At 38.8% G+C, this 14,674-nt stretch overlaps 1 protein-coding gene across 1 annotated transcript; it reads left to right on the top strand.

Moving 5' to 3' along the window:
• The first annotated feature begins 256 nt into the window (after positions 1–256).
• LOC135474777 (ATP-dependent RNA helicase DDX19A-like) lies at positions 257–12,792 on the top strand. Its single transcript, XM_064754372.1, has 12 exons — positions 257–339; positions 2,112–2,204; positions 2,449–2,557; positions 3,323–3,461; positions 3,751–3,843; positions 5,503–5,605; positions 6,330–6,444; positions 7,480–7,657; positions 9,254–9,491; positions 9,801–9,963; positions 10,706–10,897; positions 11,711–12,792. The coding sequence occupies exons 2-12, from the start codon at positions 2,130–2,132 to the stop codon at positions 11,770–11,772; spliced, it is 1,467 nt and encodes a 488-aa protein (XP_064610442.1). The 5' UTR covers positions 257–339; positions 2,112–2,129; the 3' UTR covers positions 11,773–12,792.
• Positions 12,793–14,674: the final 1,882 nt, after the last annotated feature.

The raw sequence follows: 14,674 nt of genomic DNA, 5'->3' as shown, positions 1-14,674 counted from the left end.
TTCATCATCGAATCGCTCTCCCACAGTTATCTGCCCTTAAAAGGTGACACAGCCGTCAATACGCACAAACATGATTGTTATATTTTAAATAAAAATGAGAATTTTTGGGAAAAAATTTTTACTGTTGCAGGAAAAAATAATTGTTTTGTTCATAAACCAAGTGATGGCAATACAAACTGATTTATAAGTAGTTTAAAAGAAGAACAAGTACTTTCGAGCTACGAAACTATTTAATCGCGAAACTGGAAGGGGAAAACCGGTATCGTGTATACAGAATTCGAAGACGCAGTTTGTAAGTTCTATAAAAGTTTTGGGGAGAATTGGAGAATTTATCCAAAGGTATGTTCCTAGGAAATGTATTTCTCTTTTTTTATTCTTTGACTGAAATATATGCTCAGAAATTTGATGAAGTCACAACGAGAAATGGCCCAAACCGAAAAGAAATGAGTCAGTCCTCCACATCTGGGAAATAAGTAGAGGCAACAACAACACCATCCAGCATGTGGCGATATGTCGTTATAACTTCGATGTAAGGCAGCTCAGAGTCTCAGCCGCCTAGATTTTAGGTTTAAATGCACTGGGACACAGACTAAGAAACTGGCTTGTTTCACTCCTTCAGCAGACTATGCTGGAGAATAAATAGGATTATCAAATATGATTATCAGGACTTCAAACATTTTTGTTGTGGTGAAACAATGGCTTAATAATTCAGGTAGAGTGTTACTCCGAGATTGCTCTGACGTTTAATATGGTTAAAGAATATTCCCCTGAGGATGGCCCCCAAACCAATGTCAGAGCTCGCACCATTTAAAAACCTGTTGCAGTTACATGCCTTTGTCAGATATGTCGTAGCTCTCCGTATAGAGGGTCAGTTTGGCTAATAGACATGAGGCAGTTGTAGCTGCTAGCGGCACTGATGAGCCAACAGACCCGACTGCACAAGATGTGTATTCAAACAACTTCTGTAAAATCATGTCTTTTAGCTGCATTATTTTGCAAGAGCTCCCACCCTTTGTCTCATTAAATCATGTGTGAAATGGCAAGACCTATGAAGAGCCAAATACCTGATTTCAAAATTGTGTGCCCAGCCCTGATAGCACAATTGGTAGAGCGTCTGCTTTGGGAGGCGATAGATCCAGGGTCAATCCTGGATCAAGGCACACCTAAGACCTGAAAAGAGGAAGTTGTAAGCATGAAGGGAATAGTGCAATGACTGGCTGAACCGCATCAGTATAATTGCTCACGCAGGACGGCTTACTTGCCTTTGGTAAGTCGTCTCAGTGAAGCAGCAATAGGTAAAAGACTCCTTTGTCGTTATATGACTGAAAAATTGTAAAGTACAATGTTAAAGCCCAAGCACTCACTCACTCACAATTGTGAATGTAGTGTTAGGCATTACTTTTATTTGAGGAAATTACACAAAATATCTCTTTTTGGGGTTACATCTCCTTTATGATTATAATTTTGGTGGCTGCAACTCAAATCAGAGTTACTTGTTTGTAACCATGACTGTTCATATCAAGGTTGTCAGCTGAATATCATTAGTTATGCATTCTTTGACGTCCAAAAAATTACGACAGAATACCAACCATAAAATCCGACCTTTTGGCTGTGTTAGTTTGTGAGAATCCCACCTTATCTTGTCCAAACCTGCTTGATTTGGCGAAACTCCTGAAATGCTGATTTGTCTTATAATCTTGTGTTTATTTCTTGCTTTTTTTCTCTTCTGGAGCCTCTTGTACAAAGCCTTTGTAGGTTAAGTTGGCTGCAGCTACCATACCAACATATGTTTTTAACATGTGTTACCATGGTAGTTACAATCAACTTAGCCTACAGTTGCTTTTGCAAACAGCCACTGGTCTATTTAATGATAACTTTTGTGTTGTGAAGTGCTTTGTGGAACACTCGCTTCAGCCCCAGACTCTGCTCTGGAAGTTCAAAGGGCTAAAATTGCACCGTATAACCAAAATACATGTAAACATATTTTTCTTTTTTTAGTTTAAACACAGTATTTGGCTTATTGTTGCATTACTGTACTTGAGGAAGAGGCAAATGCAAAAAAGAAATGGACAGATATGAAGTAGTTTGATGATGTGTTTTTATTTTCTCAGATTTGCCAAAATCCAGATATGGCAGACTGGGCCGATCAAGTGGATAAACAGGAGCAGACTATTCAAAGAAACACAGAGGCCATTGCCAAACAGGTAAGTCCAGCAAACGTCACAGTCTAAAAGAAAAGCATACATGCAAGGTTTTAAAAGTTTTTATGGTGGTTTACTGTATTGTAACCTTTGTATCAATTTATAACGTTTATCATGGACTGGTGGATGAATTGCTGGAAGCATACACCCGACAGCAGTCATATGTGTGAAATTTCTAGAGTTCTGTGTAAAACATAATCTGGTAAATAAATGAACGTATGTTCATGAATATTATTTTCATTTTCAGGTGAAAGATTTGCAGATAAAGCGAGCAGAAGCAGGAGGTGCTGCTGCAACAGTGAACGGCGTTGGAGATGTCGCTTCAACAGATGGAAAAGCACAGGATGGTGAAAAGGGTAAACGTCACTCTTTGAAGGATATTATTATGCCAACTAATATTATTGTTAATAGTATTACTGTGCCAACTATTGTAAACGATGACAGAGTTCTTGGGGTTCACATTTATCATCATGTCTTTTGGGAACTTTTTCCAAGACCAGAAAATTAGCCATATTTTACAGATACAAGTATATATGGTAGCCTAATAGAAACAGTATACTGATATACTACAATGGGTACACTCTTCCACACAGAGAATGTTGTTGTACAATATTGGGCAATGCCAGTAATGCCCATGGGCTGTCCTACAGATTATGTAATCACATCATTATCTGTTCTAAAACATTCTGTAATTGTTCATCCTTTTTGCATGTTTTCAAGGTGTTTATTTAAGCACATTCTTTGGGGCATTATTTTGCGTGGAATGATAAAACTTTAATTTTTGTGAAGCCTTGAAATTGGCCAATTGAACAAATGCAGTTTTGTCTGAAAGTCAAATTTTTGAGGTGAATAAATTGCACAGAAGATGTTGCCAGCTTCAGCTTCACCAAACCTGTTATGAGCATTTTGATGAGAAACTTTGTGGCGTGGTCAGGGTGACTGGTTTTCTACTTCATTATATAGTCCCAAGGTTTTTTATCACTGCTTCTCATCACAACCTAAATATTCTCTTAAGAATAAACCTGTGAGAGATTGATCAAGCCCTGTCTTTGATATTTAACATGCTTGCTATTCAGTGGTGGAGGCGATAATGACGTTGTTCTTGTTGTTGTTTATTCAAGCCCCAACTGAGGAAGAAGCATCTCTTTTGAGAAAACTGCTGCGGTCAAAACTGGTCACTAACAAAAATGACATAGAGGTTATGAGAAAAGACCCCAGCTCACCGCTGTACTCTGTCAAAAGTTTTGAGGCCCTGAATCTGTGAGTATTTTTGGTTATTGTATTTATAGTATATAACTGATCAGGCTAGACATTTGTCATGTATACTCTTTCAAGATTAAAACTTTCTGCCTACTAAATACTGTCAGGCATAACTATTTTAAAATATTATTTTAGTGTTATGCCAAAAGTGTTGACAAAGGCACTCAGTTGAAGGCATTAACAGGATTTCATCCACTTTACAACTCCTATTATACTTTCTGTAAACTGGGGTTGGTGAAGCGGGTATATATGAAGTGGGTTTAATGTACAAGTTTCATTATATTTCCAGTAAACCTGAGTTGTTGAAGGGGGTCTATGACATGGGATTTAATGCTCCATCCAAGATCCAGGAAACCGCTTTACCGACACTATTGGCAGATCCGTAAGTTGCAACGAATATTGGATTAAAGAGTAAATGCGAATAATTCATGAGTGAAACTAAATTTTAGGCACAATAGTCAAAAACAAATGAACAAGGTATATGGTATTTTATTATTTATATGAAGGTGAAATGTCAGGATTTCCTTTGCTGATAAAGATGATTTTTCACTCCGTTAGACATCACTTTGATATTTAAAAAAGAAACATTTTGTTTGACGACATTCCAGTACAAGCTTAATAGGATGAGGTCATAATACAAGTTCAGTCAACATTAACATGCTGCATACACAAAGTTGTGGAGGCTTTTGCCTAAAAACATGACTTAAACTTGTTCAGATAAAATAAATCTTGATATTGTCAAAATGTAAGTAATAAATAGAATATTGCACAGTGAAGGTTGAATATCATAAATATTTTCATGTGAAAGGTGGAATTGATGACCCACTCCACCTTTTGTGTCTCAGACTCCTAGCTTCAGACAAAACGGCGCATTTGGCATTTTTCCAAAAGTGGCACTTTTTGGTGTGAATAATAGCTTTAAAGGGCACTATTTAGTGCTTGTGTCTTTAATAATGAATGTGATTAATAAATATTTTAAGGATATTTAGCAGTAAAAATAGCCTACTCAACAGTCAGCTGTGCATTTGGTTGCTGTAATCCCTCTATTTTTCAAGGCATATTAATTGGAAGTGCTTAAAGCAGAAAATTGCGAAAGTCAGTTTTTCAGAAAAGTATAGACATACATATTGTCCATTGGGTGTACTAACCATGTGGGAAAAACTATTTATCTGTTACAATTACAGTGTATATTGGTGAAAAAGGGCGGACAAAATGTCCAAAAAAATGTTCCTGCTTTAGGTGATAATCCTGAATGGACGAACAAATAATTTATAAAACTACTGATCATTACACGGGCCTTATATGGAGCATTGAAAACATCACTATAAACAAAAGCAACTTTAACCAAAGACATTAGTTACAGATGCTGGTTGTAGTATGTGACTAAGTAAAATAACTTCGGCTTGCCATTGTCAGTAAAATATTATGCATGCTTTTTATAAGTTAGTGTGTATGTATACCCCCTACAAAGTTGAGAATTTGCTGTAAAGCAGGTGAGCTTAAACAATTCAACAAATCGAAAATACTCCAGCTTGCCTAATGTTAATCATTTGAAGTAATCTGCTGTCTGTCCTAGTTTTAATTTTATACATACATTGAGCACACAAGTGTTTATTATCTCCCTTAGGACCAAACTGACGGACTCAGCAGACTGCGTGGAAAAAATGAAACTAATGAAAACGAGGCTATGATGAGTGCATTGGTTTGCCCATTGGTCTGTTTGAGGCAATTGTCGCCATTCCAGTTATATCTGTCAAACATATACGGTGGATAATTTTGACACCTAATCAACAAGCATGAATAGATTTGATAATAAATTTATGGTGGCCAGAAGACAGAAAATTAGGCATGCCGCACATGATTTGTGCAGGCAAGGGGTCTGCATTTTGTGGGTTATCATTTCCACCTCTGACTCTAAAAACATTTACTGTATTCAGTCTTCACTGTGCTGAAGAGATAGTGTCTATTTCTCAACCTCTTAGCATGACCGGCATGATATATAAGGAATTTGTTTGTTATAATTTTTCAATAATGTTTTCAGTCCAGCTAACATGATTGCTCAGTCGCAGAGTGGAACTGGGAAAACAGCAGCCTTTGTTCTGACCATGCTGAGCAGGGTGGATGCCTCACAGAAACACCCTCAGGTTAATTTATAGAATAATCATGTAATTTGTCTTTTTTGTTTTTTTTAAATGTTGTATCAAACTGTAATGGCCAAGTTGGATGAGCATGTACATATTCAGAATTGTAATATTTAGACTGTTTTATCATTAGTTATACAACATGTACACGTTCGTTGTAGCAACTTTATACTGAAAATATGTATCCGGGTCATTTTAATCCAGTTATACATCACAGGTGAACCAGTTCAAGACCTGAAATCGATTTAAAACCACGTCGCTAGCAGGGGCAACTGAACTGGAATAAATGCCCCCACTTTGCATTCCCATGAGCAGCGTCAAACTGGATCAAAGCCACATTTATACGAACTTAACATTGTCCTTGTTAACTGGGTATAATTCTCACATTGATTTTTTTTTTTTTTTTTTTTTTTGATTGTTGTTTTACGCCGTACTCAAGAATATTTCACTTATATGACGGTGGCCAGCATTATGGTGGGTGGAAACCGAGCAGAGCCCGGGGGAAACCCACGACCATCGGCAGGTTGCTGGCAGACCTTCCCACTACGACCGGAGAGGAAGCCAGCATAAGCTGGTCTTGAACTCACAGCGACCGCATTGGTGAGATGCTTCTGGGTCACTACGCTGCGCTAGCGCGCTAACGGACTGAGCCACAGAGGCCCCTTCTCACATTGAGATTAACTTACTCTGTAGATATTTATTTAATGAATTGTCTTCTCTGTACCAGTGTTTGTGCCTGGCCCCCACATACGAGCTTGCCCTGCAGATTGGTCAGGTGACAGAGCAGATGGCAAAACACATGACAGATGTTAAAATAGCTTATGCTGTACGGGGACAGAGAGGTAAGTCTTCATGTGGTTTGATGATCCATCACAGGCAACTGCTTTATACTGATTGGTCTAAATAATAATAATAATGTCTAAAGTTTATAATGACTTTAATGTATTTTTAAATCTATGTAAAGGTCCTTTGTACTTTTTGCGATTGTTTTTGAAGCATGTCTTCAGCTGTTATATTAACTCAAAATTATTTCACATTTTATTGATGGTTGTTGAATTGAATGTATTTTAAGTGTTAAGTTTTAGTTTTACTTTTATAAAACTATTTTAATTATGAAATATGTATGGAATCACCATACTATTTTCTTTTTACAGCAATGATAGAGACATTAGATTTTCACCCTTGTAAACAGGGGACATGAGTTCAAATCTGAACGTGGTTATTCCTTAAGTTTTGCACTTCTGTGATTGATTTTCTACTGGTGTTGGTTTGGTGTCAGCATATTGTGACTGGGTAGGGTGTTATGTCTGGTGTCTTCAGGACAGTGTTCCAGTGAGGCAGCAGTGTAAATATGTCAATATTCGAAACTGCAAGGATGTGATTTGACTACGACCATTTGGAAAGGAGTGTTAAACTACAGGCAAATGAACGAACAGAATACATAGCGGGAGTGGTATTATTGTCATTTCTTCTTTTTATTGGTGTTTTCCAGCTGAGCACATTGTTTTAAAAAGTCAGCAGCCTGGGGATGGTCGTGGGTTTCCCCCACCATAACGCCGGCCGCCGTTGTATATTACCCCAATTCCTCAACCTTTTCGTGTTTGAAAGAGCAACTTTCAGTGCAATTTAAGCTTGTTTTTAATTTGATTTTCGATTGGCCAATTTCAGGGCTTCACAACAGGTATATACTTGAATAAACACTTTGCAAACATTGGAACATGTTGAAGAATACACTAATTGAGATATTCTTGAGTACAGCATAAAACACCAAGGAAATAAACAAATATTTTTAAAGGTCATAAATTTACGGCATGTCTGGACTGATAGTCACTCTTAATACACTAATTAGCAATGGATTATGTTTATTTTTTGTCCAGTGTCCAAAGGCCAGAGGTTAGAGGAGCAAATCATCATCGGCACTCCGGGCACAGTGATGGACTGGAGCATCAGGTTCAAGGTCCTTGACCTGAAGAAGGTCAATGTCTTTGTCTTGGATGAGGCAGACGTGATGATTGCCACACAGGGGCATCAGGATCAGTCTATCCGTATACAGAAGTAAGATCCCTCCTCACACGAATACTCTTAGGTTTTTGTCAGTTTACTACACTGGGGAAAGTGGAGGGCAGCGTTGCTCTGTAAAGGCAAGCTAATCTCACACAGAGGAACATGGAATGTAACTACAGGATAAATAACACTGTGACGCTCAAAAACCACTGAGAAACAACTCCTGATGTTTTGTGACCTTCATCCTCTAGGCGCATATTAACTTTTTATTTATTTGATTGGTGTTTTACGCCGTACTCAAGAATATTTCACTTATACGACGGCGGCCAGCATTATGGTGGGAGGAAACCGGGCACAGCCCGGGGGAAACCCACGACCATCCGCAGGTTGCTGGCAGACCTTCCCACTTACGGCCGTAGAGGAAGCCAGCATGAGCTGGACTTGAACTCACAGCAACCGCATTGGTGAGAGGCTTGTGGGTCATTACGCTGCGCTAGCATGCTAACCAACTGAGCCACGGAGACCCCCACATATTAACTATGAATTTATTATTACCCATGCAAAACAATAGAACACTCCAACAGGGGCATGTTTTTGAAACACATGAGGAGCCTCAGAAAGGCGATTGTCATGAATTTTGCCACCATTTTGTTCGGCCTAACATGAAGTTTGTTGCAGACTTCTAGTCTTCTACCAAGGCAGCATTTGTTTTTTGGTAAACATCTGTGCCTCACATATAGAACAGTTTGTTAGTTGATTTATTTCACCCAAAGTTGGGCATGTTTCTTGATTCTGATTATTAACACTTTTTTGTGAAGTTTGATTTCTTAGCAGAAAAACTTAACTGTTGGCATTTAAAGTATCATGGAAAGGACTTTTTTGTGCTTCAGAAAGAGACCAAAGTTTAGGCAAAATACAGTGCTTGCCATGAGCTGGGACATGTGTTTTGCTTTCCAACGAGAACTACCTTATTTCTTCTAATTTTTGGACACCTGGCCTGCTCATTTTAACTAATACTTATGTAATTGTAGCAGGAATATTAAGTTTCTTTTTTCTCCCATAGTTAGACCATCTAATGAACAACATACTCATATCTTTACTTTTCCAGAAAGCAGGTAAAGAAATGTAATATTCTGCTTTCAATACTAATAATATCTGTCCTAAAAATTAGAAGACTTAGGGTATCAAACTTCCAGTTTTGAGTCATAATCACTGAAGATACGGAGCATACCAAAGCTGAAGCTTTGCATATTATCCAATGGGATTGTGTTTAGATACCGCCAGCTTGCGAATCTGGGGCTTTATAACACTCTGGTAAAGTACTAGGCTTTGCTTGGGTATTACTATGCATGTCCCACCCTCACTAATGCGCCACAATGTTTTCAAGCTAAAGCAAGTCACTGCTGACTTCCATTTGCAAGTTAGCTGCTGAGGACACATATTGATTGTCCAAAAAATAAATGGATTTCCTTCTATATACAGACAAAACATTTTTTAATATTTGGTGTATTGTGTAAAAGATATAGGTTTATTGTTTCCCTAGTTTTGTGTAGTTTCAAGCTATGTTGTAAGTTGAAGAAATCAGAGCAAATGTAGAACAGTGTTTTGGCATTGTGCTTTTCAAATGTAAATGTTTCTTTGTTTCAGAAATTTACGGAAGGACTGTCAGATGCTTTTGTTTTCTGCCACGTATGATGCGGAGGTGATGAAATTTGCTCAGGCCGTGGTGCCAAACCCTGTCAAGATCCGACTACGCCGAGAAGAAGAAAGTCTTGACAACATCAAACAGTTTTACATTGAGTGCACTAGCCCTGAGGAAAAATTTAAAGCCCTCTCAAATATTTATGGCACAATTTCCATTGGTCAGAGCATGATTTTCTGTCATGTAAGTTCTTTAACTTTCAAAGATTTCAGTTCTTTTTTGTTGTTTTCAAAGTTTTCCCTTTCCCTATTGCTACCCTAAATTGTTACATTTTCCTGATCTAATGATGACACAACTGTGATACGACACATTGTTTTAACTAAGTCACGTGTTATTAATTTATTTATTTGACTGTAGTTTTTGCAGTCCTAAATTATATTTCACTTATATGGCGACAGCTAGCATTATAGTGGCAGAGCCACAACCATCCACAGGTGCAGAATGTTAGCTCAGGTACAGTGTTTATGTATACCGATATATCTCATGTTACAGACGAGAAAAACAGCTTCATGGTTGGCTGAACAGATGACCAGAGAAGGCCACGCTGTTGGTTTGTTAACCGGCGAGTTGACGATAGAGATGAGAGCAGCCATTATAAATCGCTTTAGAGATGGCAAGGAGAAGGTTCTCATCACAACCAACGTCTCAGCTAGAGGTAACAGCTCTGCTCAACTCAACTCAGCTCACACGATTAGCTTTGTGAATTGTTGTGGTTAATGGTGACAAATTCTACTTTCATTCTGTATGCCCAGCATTGGCGTATGCCTGTTAATGCTAAGGTATTTGGCCATAACTACAAGGATGTATGCAGAGCATTGTCAGGATGTATGCCTAGCACTACCAAGACACATGCCCAGCATTGGTGAGTGTATGCCTGTTAAGGCTAAGGTATTTGCCCAGAACTACCAGGGTGTATGCACAGCATTGTCAGGATGTATGCCTAGCACTACCAAGACACATACCTAGCATTGGCGGGTGTGTACCTGTTACTGTGAAGGTATTTGCCCAGAACTACAAGGGTGTATGCACAGCATTGGCGGGTGTATGCCTGTTAATGCTAAGGTATTTGGCCATAACTAAAAGGGTGTATGCACAACATTGTCAGGATGTATGCCTAGCACTACCAAGACGCATGCCCATCCCACATGTACTGAGCACTGCCAGGGTTTATGCCCAGCACTGCTTTGTGAATTGTTTTTGTTAATGGTGACAGATTCTACTTTCAGTCGGTATGCCCAGCATTGGCGGATGTATGCCAGCTAATGCCAAGGTGTATGCCTAGCACTACCAGGGTGTATGCTGAGCACTATTAGGGTTTATACCCAACATAGTACAGCTATAATTAGAGTATATAATTAGGTGAATAGTGTGGTTAATTAGCATGTGCTGTATTTCAGGGATTGATGTGGAGCAGGTAACGGTGGTGGTGAACTTTGACCTGCCTGTGACATATGACCACAGACCAGATTGTGAGACCTACCTGCATCGTATTGGACGAACTGGAAGGTTTGGCAAAAACGGACTTGCCATAAACATGGTTGATGGACATCGCTCCATGCAAGTGATGAAGGAGATAGAAAAACATTTTGGTAACTAGGTCCCTGTTCATCTCTACTTACGTTGCTATGTGGTGAAGCCCAATGCCTTCATACGTTTACTGTTACAAGTACTGTGGCAGATTGAGTCACTTTTTTGCACAGAGTTTGAATTGAATAAATGTTTTTGGTTTGTAATACCCAGTGTGTTTACCCTAACCTTGCTCGTTTTCTGTTCGGTAATCCAGCTGTTCGGTGTTTCAGTGTGAATATTATTTGTAATTTATTACATAAAAAACAGATTAATTGATCAGCGGCTAATTTATTGCTTTGGCTTACTTTGGCATAAATTATGTGAATTGTGCCATGCTTTCAAGACAGACTGACAGACAGATATTTTATTGATGTTCCATTAATTAGGATGATTCACGCCAAAACTAGACAGCTACAAGGGTGACAATGCTACAAAAAAAAAACAGTTGATAGACGTACATACATACAATATAAAAACATGCACAGGCTACAGGTCATGCAGAGTAGCAAAACATCAAAAGGATTTCCATCAAAAAACAGGCCATCTAGAAACATGTAGGAGATGGTTCAGGTCATACAAAGGAGCAAACCACCAAAAAGAATTTCATGCAAAAAAAAAAAAAAAAAAAAAAAAAAACCTGTTAAGTACATTAAAGCTAAAAACATGACAAAGCAGTTTTCCAAAAAAAATAAATGAAAATAATATTCTAGTAAATGTCATTTGACGGGGATTTCATGTGTAAGTGGAATATCCTGTACCTGTATTCTGTGTCACAAGGATGTGCTAAAGACACCTTATTGTTTAATTATTGTTACAAACTCCTCTGTTTGCAGGCAGAACAATTGAACCGCTAAATGCTGACGACATGGATGAAATTGAAAAGCTAAGCACTTGAGAAGATGACAGCCTCAGCAGCTTAGAGAGGAAGGGAAGAAGCTGTGATGTGATGTGAAAAATCCATTTGAGCTGTTCTAACTAATCCACATGGTGATACTCTGTGGCTTGTGGTGGACATTTGGTGCAGCAAGTCTGGATGAATGGCAGACCATAGGGCACACAGAAGGCACAGTTATCATTCTTACCCGCGGAGAAGAGACTTTGGCGCCTGTATAAATTTAGCGGGTGACAAAGATAGGAACATTTCAGGACTTTTCTTAGGACATTGTCAGAATAATTGGGGAGGACGGGCTCAACTGTTGTATGTCCTGTGTGTAGGGCATTGTGTTACACCATTTTTTAAAATGTTTAGGTCGGCTGACCTTGACAAATTCATGGGTTGGATTTCAGTGTTACCTTTATGCATCCAAATAGAACGAGTGGTGAAAATGAGGGCCTGGACATGCAGCTATGTCCACGCAGAAACAGGAAAATATCAAAGGTATTCAGAAAAACTATCACCAGGGATCTGCAGACACTGTGAAGAGACACAGCTGCATTTGATTATATAACCCATGTAATTTTTACGCAATACTTATTCCAGTCATTTTAGGATATTTAAACATTTGGGAAGCCTCTGCGTGGATAGACGATGAAGGTGTGCCTCTGTGGATTCATCTGGCAGGAAGAAAACAAAACTGTCATCTAAGACATATGTTAACTGAAATATTGAGGCTAGATGACATTAATACCTGAACAGTTGTGCAGAAACATGTCACATCTCTGCAGAACAAAGTGATGTGAAAATTTAATTTTGCCATTTTTAAAGTTGAAACTAATTGGTGAGAAGTGTGACCTTGAATGTATATGTGAGAACATGCTATTATTTTAAACTATATTGATTTTTGTGCAAATGTGTCTCCGAAATTGTTTTTTATATTACACAATCATTTGTCAGCTTGTTTTTTCATTATGTCAATAATAATGAAACCATGTCGCTTTAGCCTTTCAAACTTGTAAATATACTGTGTATAAGCTTCACGTGTTTCCAGCGTGTTCATACCAAGTATCTGAACTCAGCTATCTCCCTTTAATTACCTTTGCACTTTGGTTATTCCATAACAACAATTATACCTTGATGTTGTATATTTCACCAAAACCTTTCAAAGCGAGTAATACTATGTAATTCAGCATGGCCATGCTCAGGCTGGTTGTTAAGTTAAGTCACTGAATATAAATACAGGTTGTGTACATGATGGATACTGGTTGTGTACATGATGGATACTGGTTGTAGACAGAGGCAGGCTATATGACTGGTTCATGGCTGAATTACAAGGCAGGACGTGTCACTCACTGGAGCTTTTTATTCTGATTAGGCAGGGCAGTTTACGTGTATATGACTGATATTTATTTGTTGATTCTTGTTTTAGGTCACACTCAAGAATATTTCACGTATGCGATGGCGACCAGCATTATGCTCATATGACTTATAAAAGTTGTATGGTTTTTACACGTATGCCCCTGTATGAACCTTTGGTATGCCAGTGAATAAGTTTTTTGACTTCAAGAGGCTATACTGCAGATTTTTTCGCAAAAGAAATAAACTTTTCTGCCTTCACCAAAAAACTGCCTTAATTATCACCTTTCAGTAAATATCAAACTATTACATGTACTATTTATAGTGTTAAAAGGATTCTAAAGTGTGAAATAGTTATACTGCGACCTGATTTATAACTGACAGCGGTTCTTTTTTTTGTGGAAGTAAGTTTTTATAGGTAAACTGCAATGTCTAAAGTCCACCTGACTCCACCAACAGGCTTTGTCAAGTAACTGATCAACTAACCCACATAAGTGACCTACACCAATGAACCACCTCACACGACACACTGATTTCACCTACAGAGCAAGTTCGAAGTGTATACCATACTACTGGCAGGTAAGTGACCTCCAGCAATGATCTACCTCACACGACACACTGATTTCACCTACAGAGCAAGTTCGAAGTGTATACCATACTGCTGGCAGGTAAGTGACCTCCAGCAATGAACTGCCTCACACGACACCCTGATTTCAACTACAGAGCAAGTAAAAAGTGTATACCATACTGCTGGCAGGTAAGTGACCTCCAGCAATGATCTACCTCACACGACACACTGATTTCACCTACAGAGCAAGTTCGAAGTGTATGCCATACTGCTGGCAGGTAAGTGACCTCCAGCAATGAACTACCTCACACAACACACTGATTTCACCTACAGAGCAAGTAAAAAGTGTATACCATACTGCTGGCAGGTAAGTGACCTCCAGCAATGATCTACCTCACACGACACACTGATTTCACCTACAGAGCAAGTTCGAAGTGTATACCATACTGCTGGCAGGTAAGTGACCTCCAGCAATGATCTACCTCACACAACACACTGATTTCACCTACAGAGCAAGTTTGAAGTGTATACCATACTGCTGGCAGGTAAGTGACCTCCAGCAATGATCTACCTCACACGACACCCTGATTTCACCTACAGAGCAAGTTCGAAGTGTATACCATATTACTGGCAGGTAAGTGACCTCCAGCAATGATCTACCTCACACAACACACTGATTTCACCTACAGAGCAAGTTTGAAGTGTATACCATACTGCTGGCAGGTAAGTGACCTCCAGCAATGATCTACCTCACACGACACACTGATTTCACCTACAGAGCAAGTTCGAAGTGTATACCATACTGCTGGCAGGTAAGTGACCTCCAGCAATGAACTACCTCACACGACACCCTGATTTCACCTACAGAGCAAGTTCGAAGTGTATACCATATTACTGGCAGGCAAGTGACCTCCAGCAATGAACTACCTCACATGACACCCTGATTTCAACTACAGAGCAAGTAAAAAGTGTATACCATACTGCTGGCAGGTAAGT

Source organism: Liolophura sinensis, chromosome 9 (assembly GCF_032854445.1).
Source record: "Liolophura sinensis isolate JHLJ2023 chromosome 9, CUHK_Ljap_v2, whole genome shotgun sequence".
In the NCBI taxonomy this organism is placed as follows: Eukaryota; Metazoa; Mollusca; class Polyplacophora; order Chitonida; family Chitonidae; genus Liolophura; species Liolophura sinensis.
Note: the sequence above shows the minus strand (reverse complement) of the source record. Positions and strands in the feature narration are given on the sequence as shown.

Coding starts and splice junctions, on each gene's coding strand:
- LOC135474777 (XM_064754372.1), top strand. CDS start 2,130: ATGGCAGACTGGGCCGATCAAGTGGATAAACAGGAGCAGACTATTCAA. Junction 2,205..2,448: donor CAGAGGCCATTGCCAAACAG/GTAAGTCCAGCA, acceptor TTTCATTTTCAG/GTGAAAGATTTGCAGATAAA. Junction 3,844..5,502: donor CCGACACTATTGGCAGATCC/GTAAGTTGCAAC, acceptor TAATGTTTTCAG/TCCAGCTAACATGATTGCTC.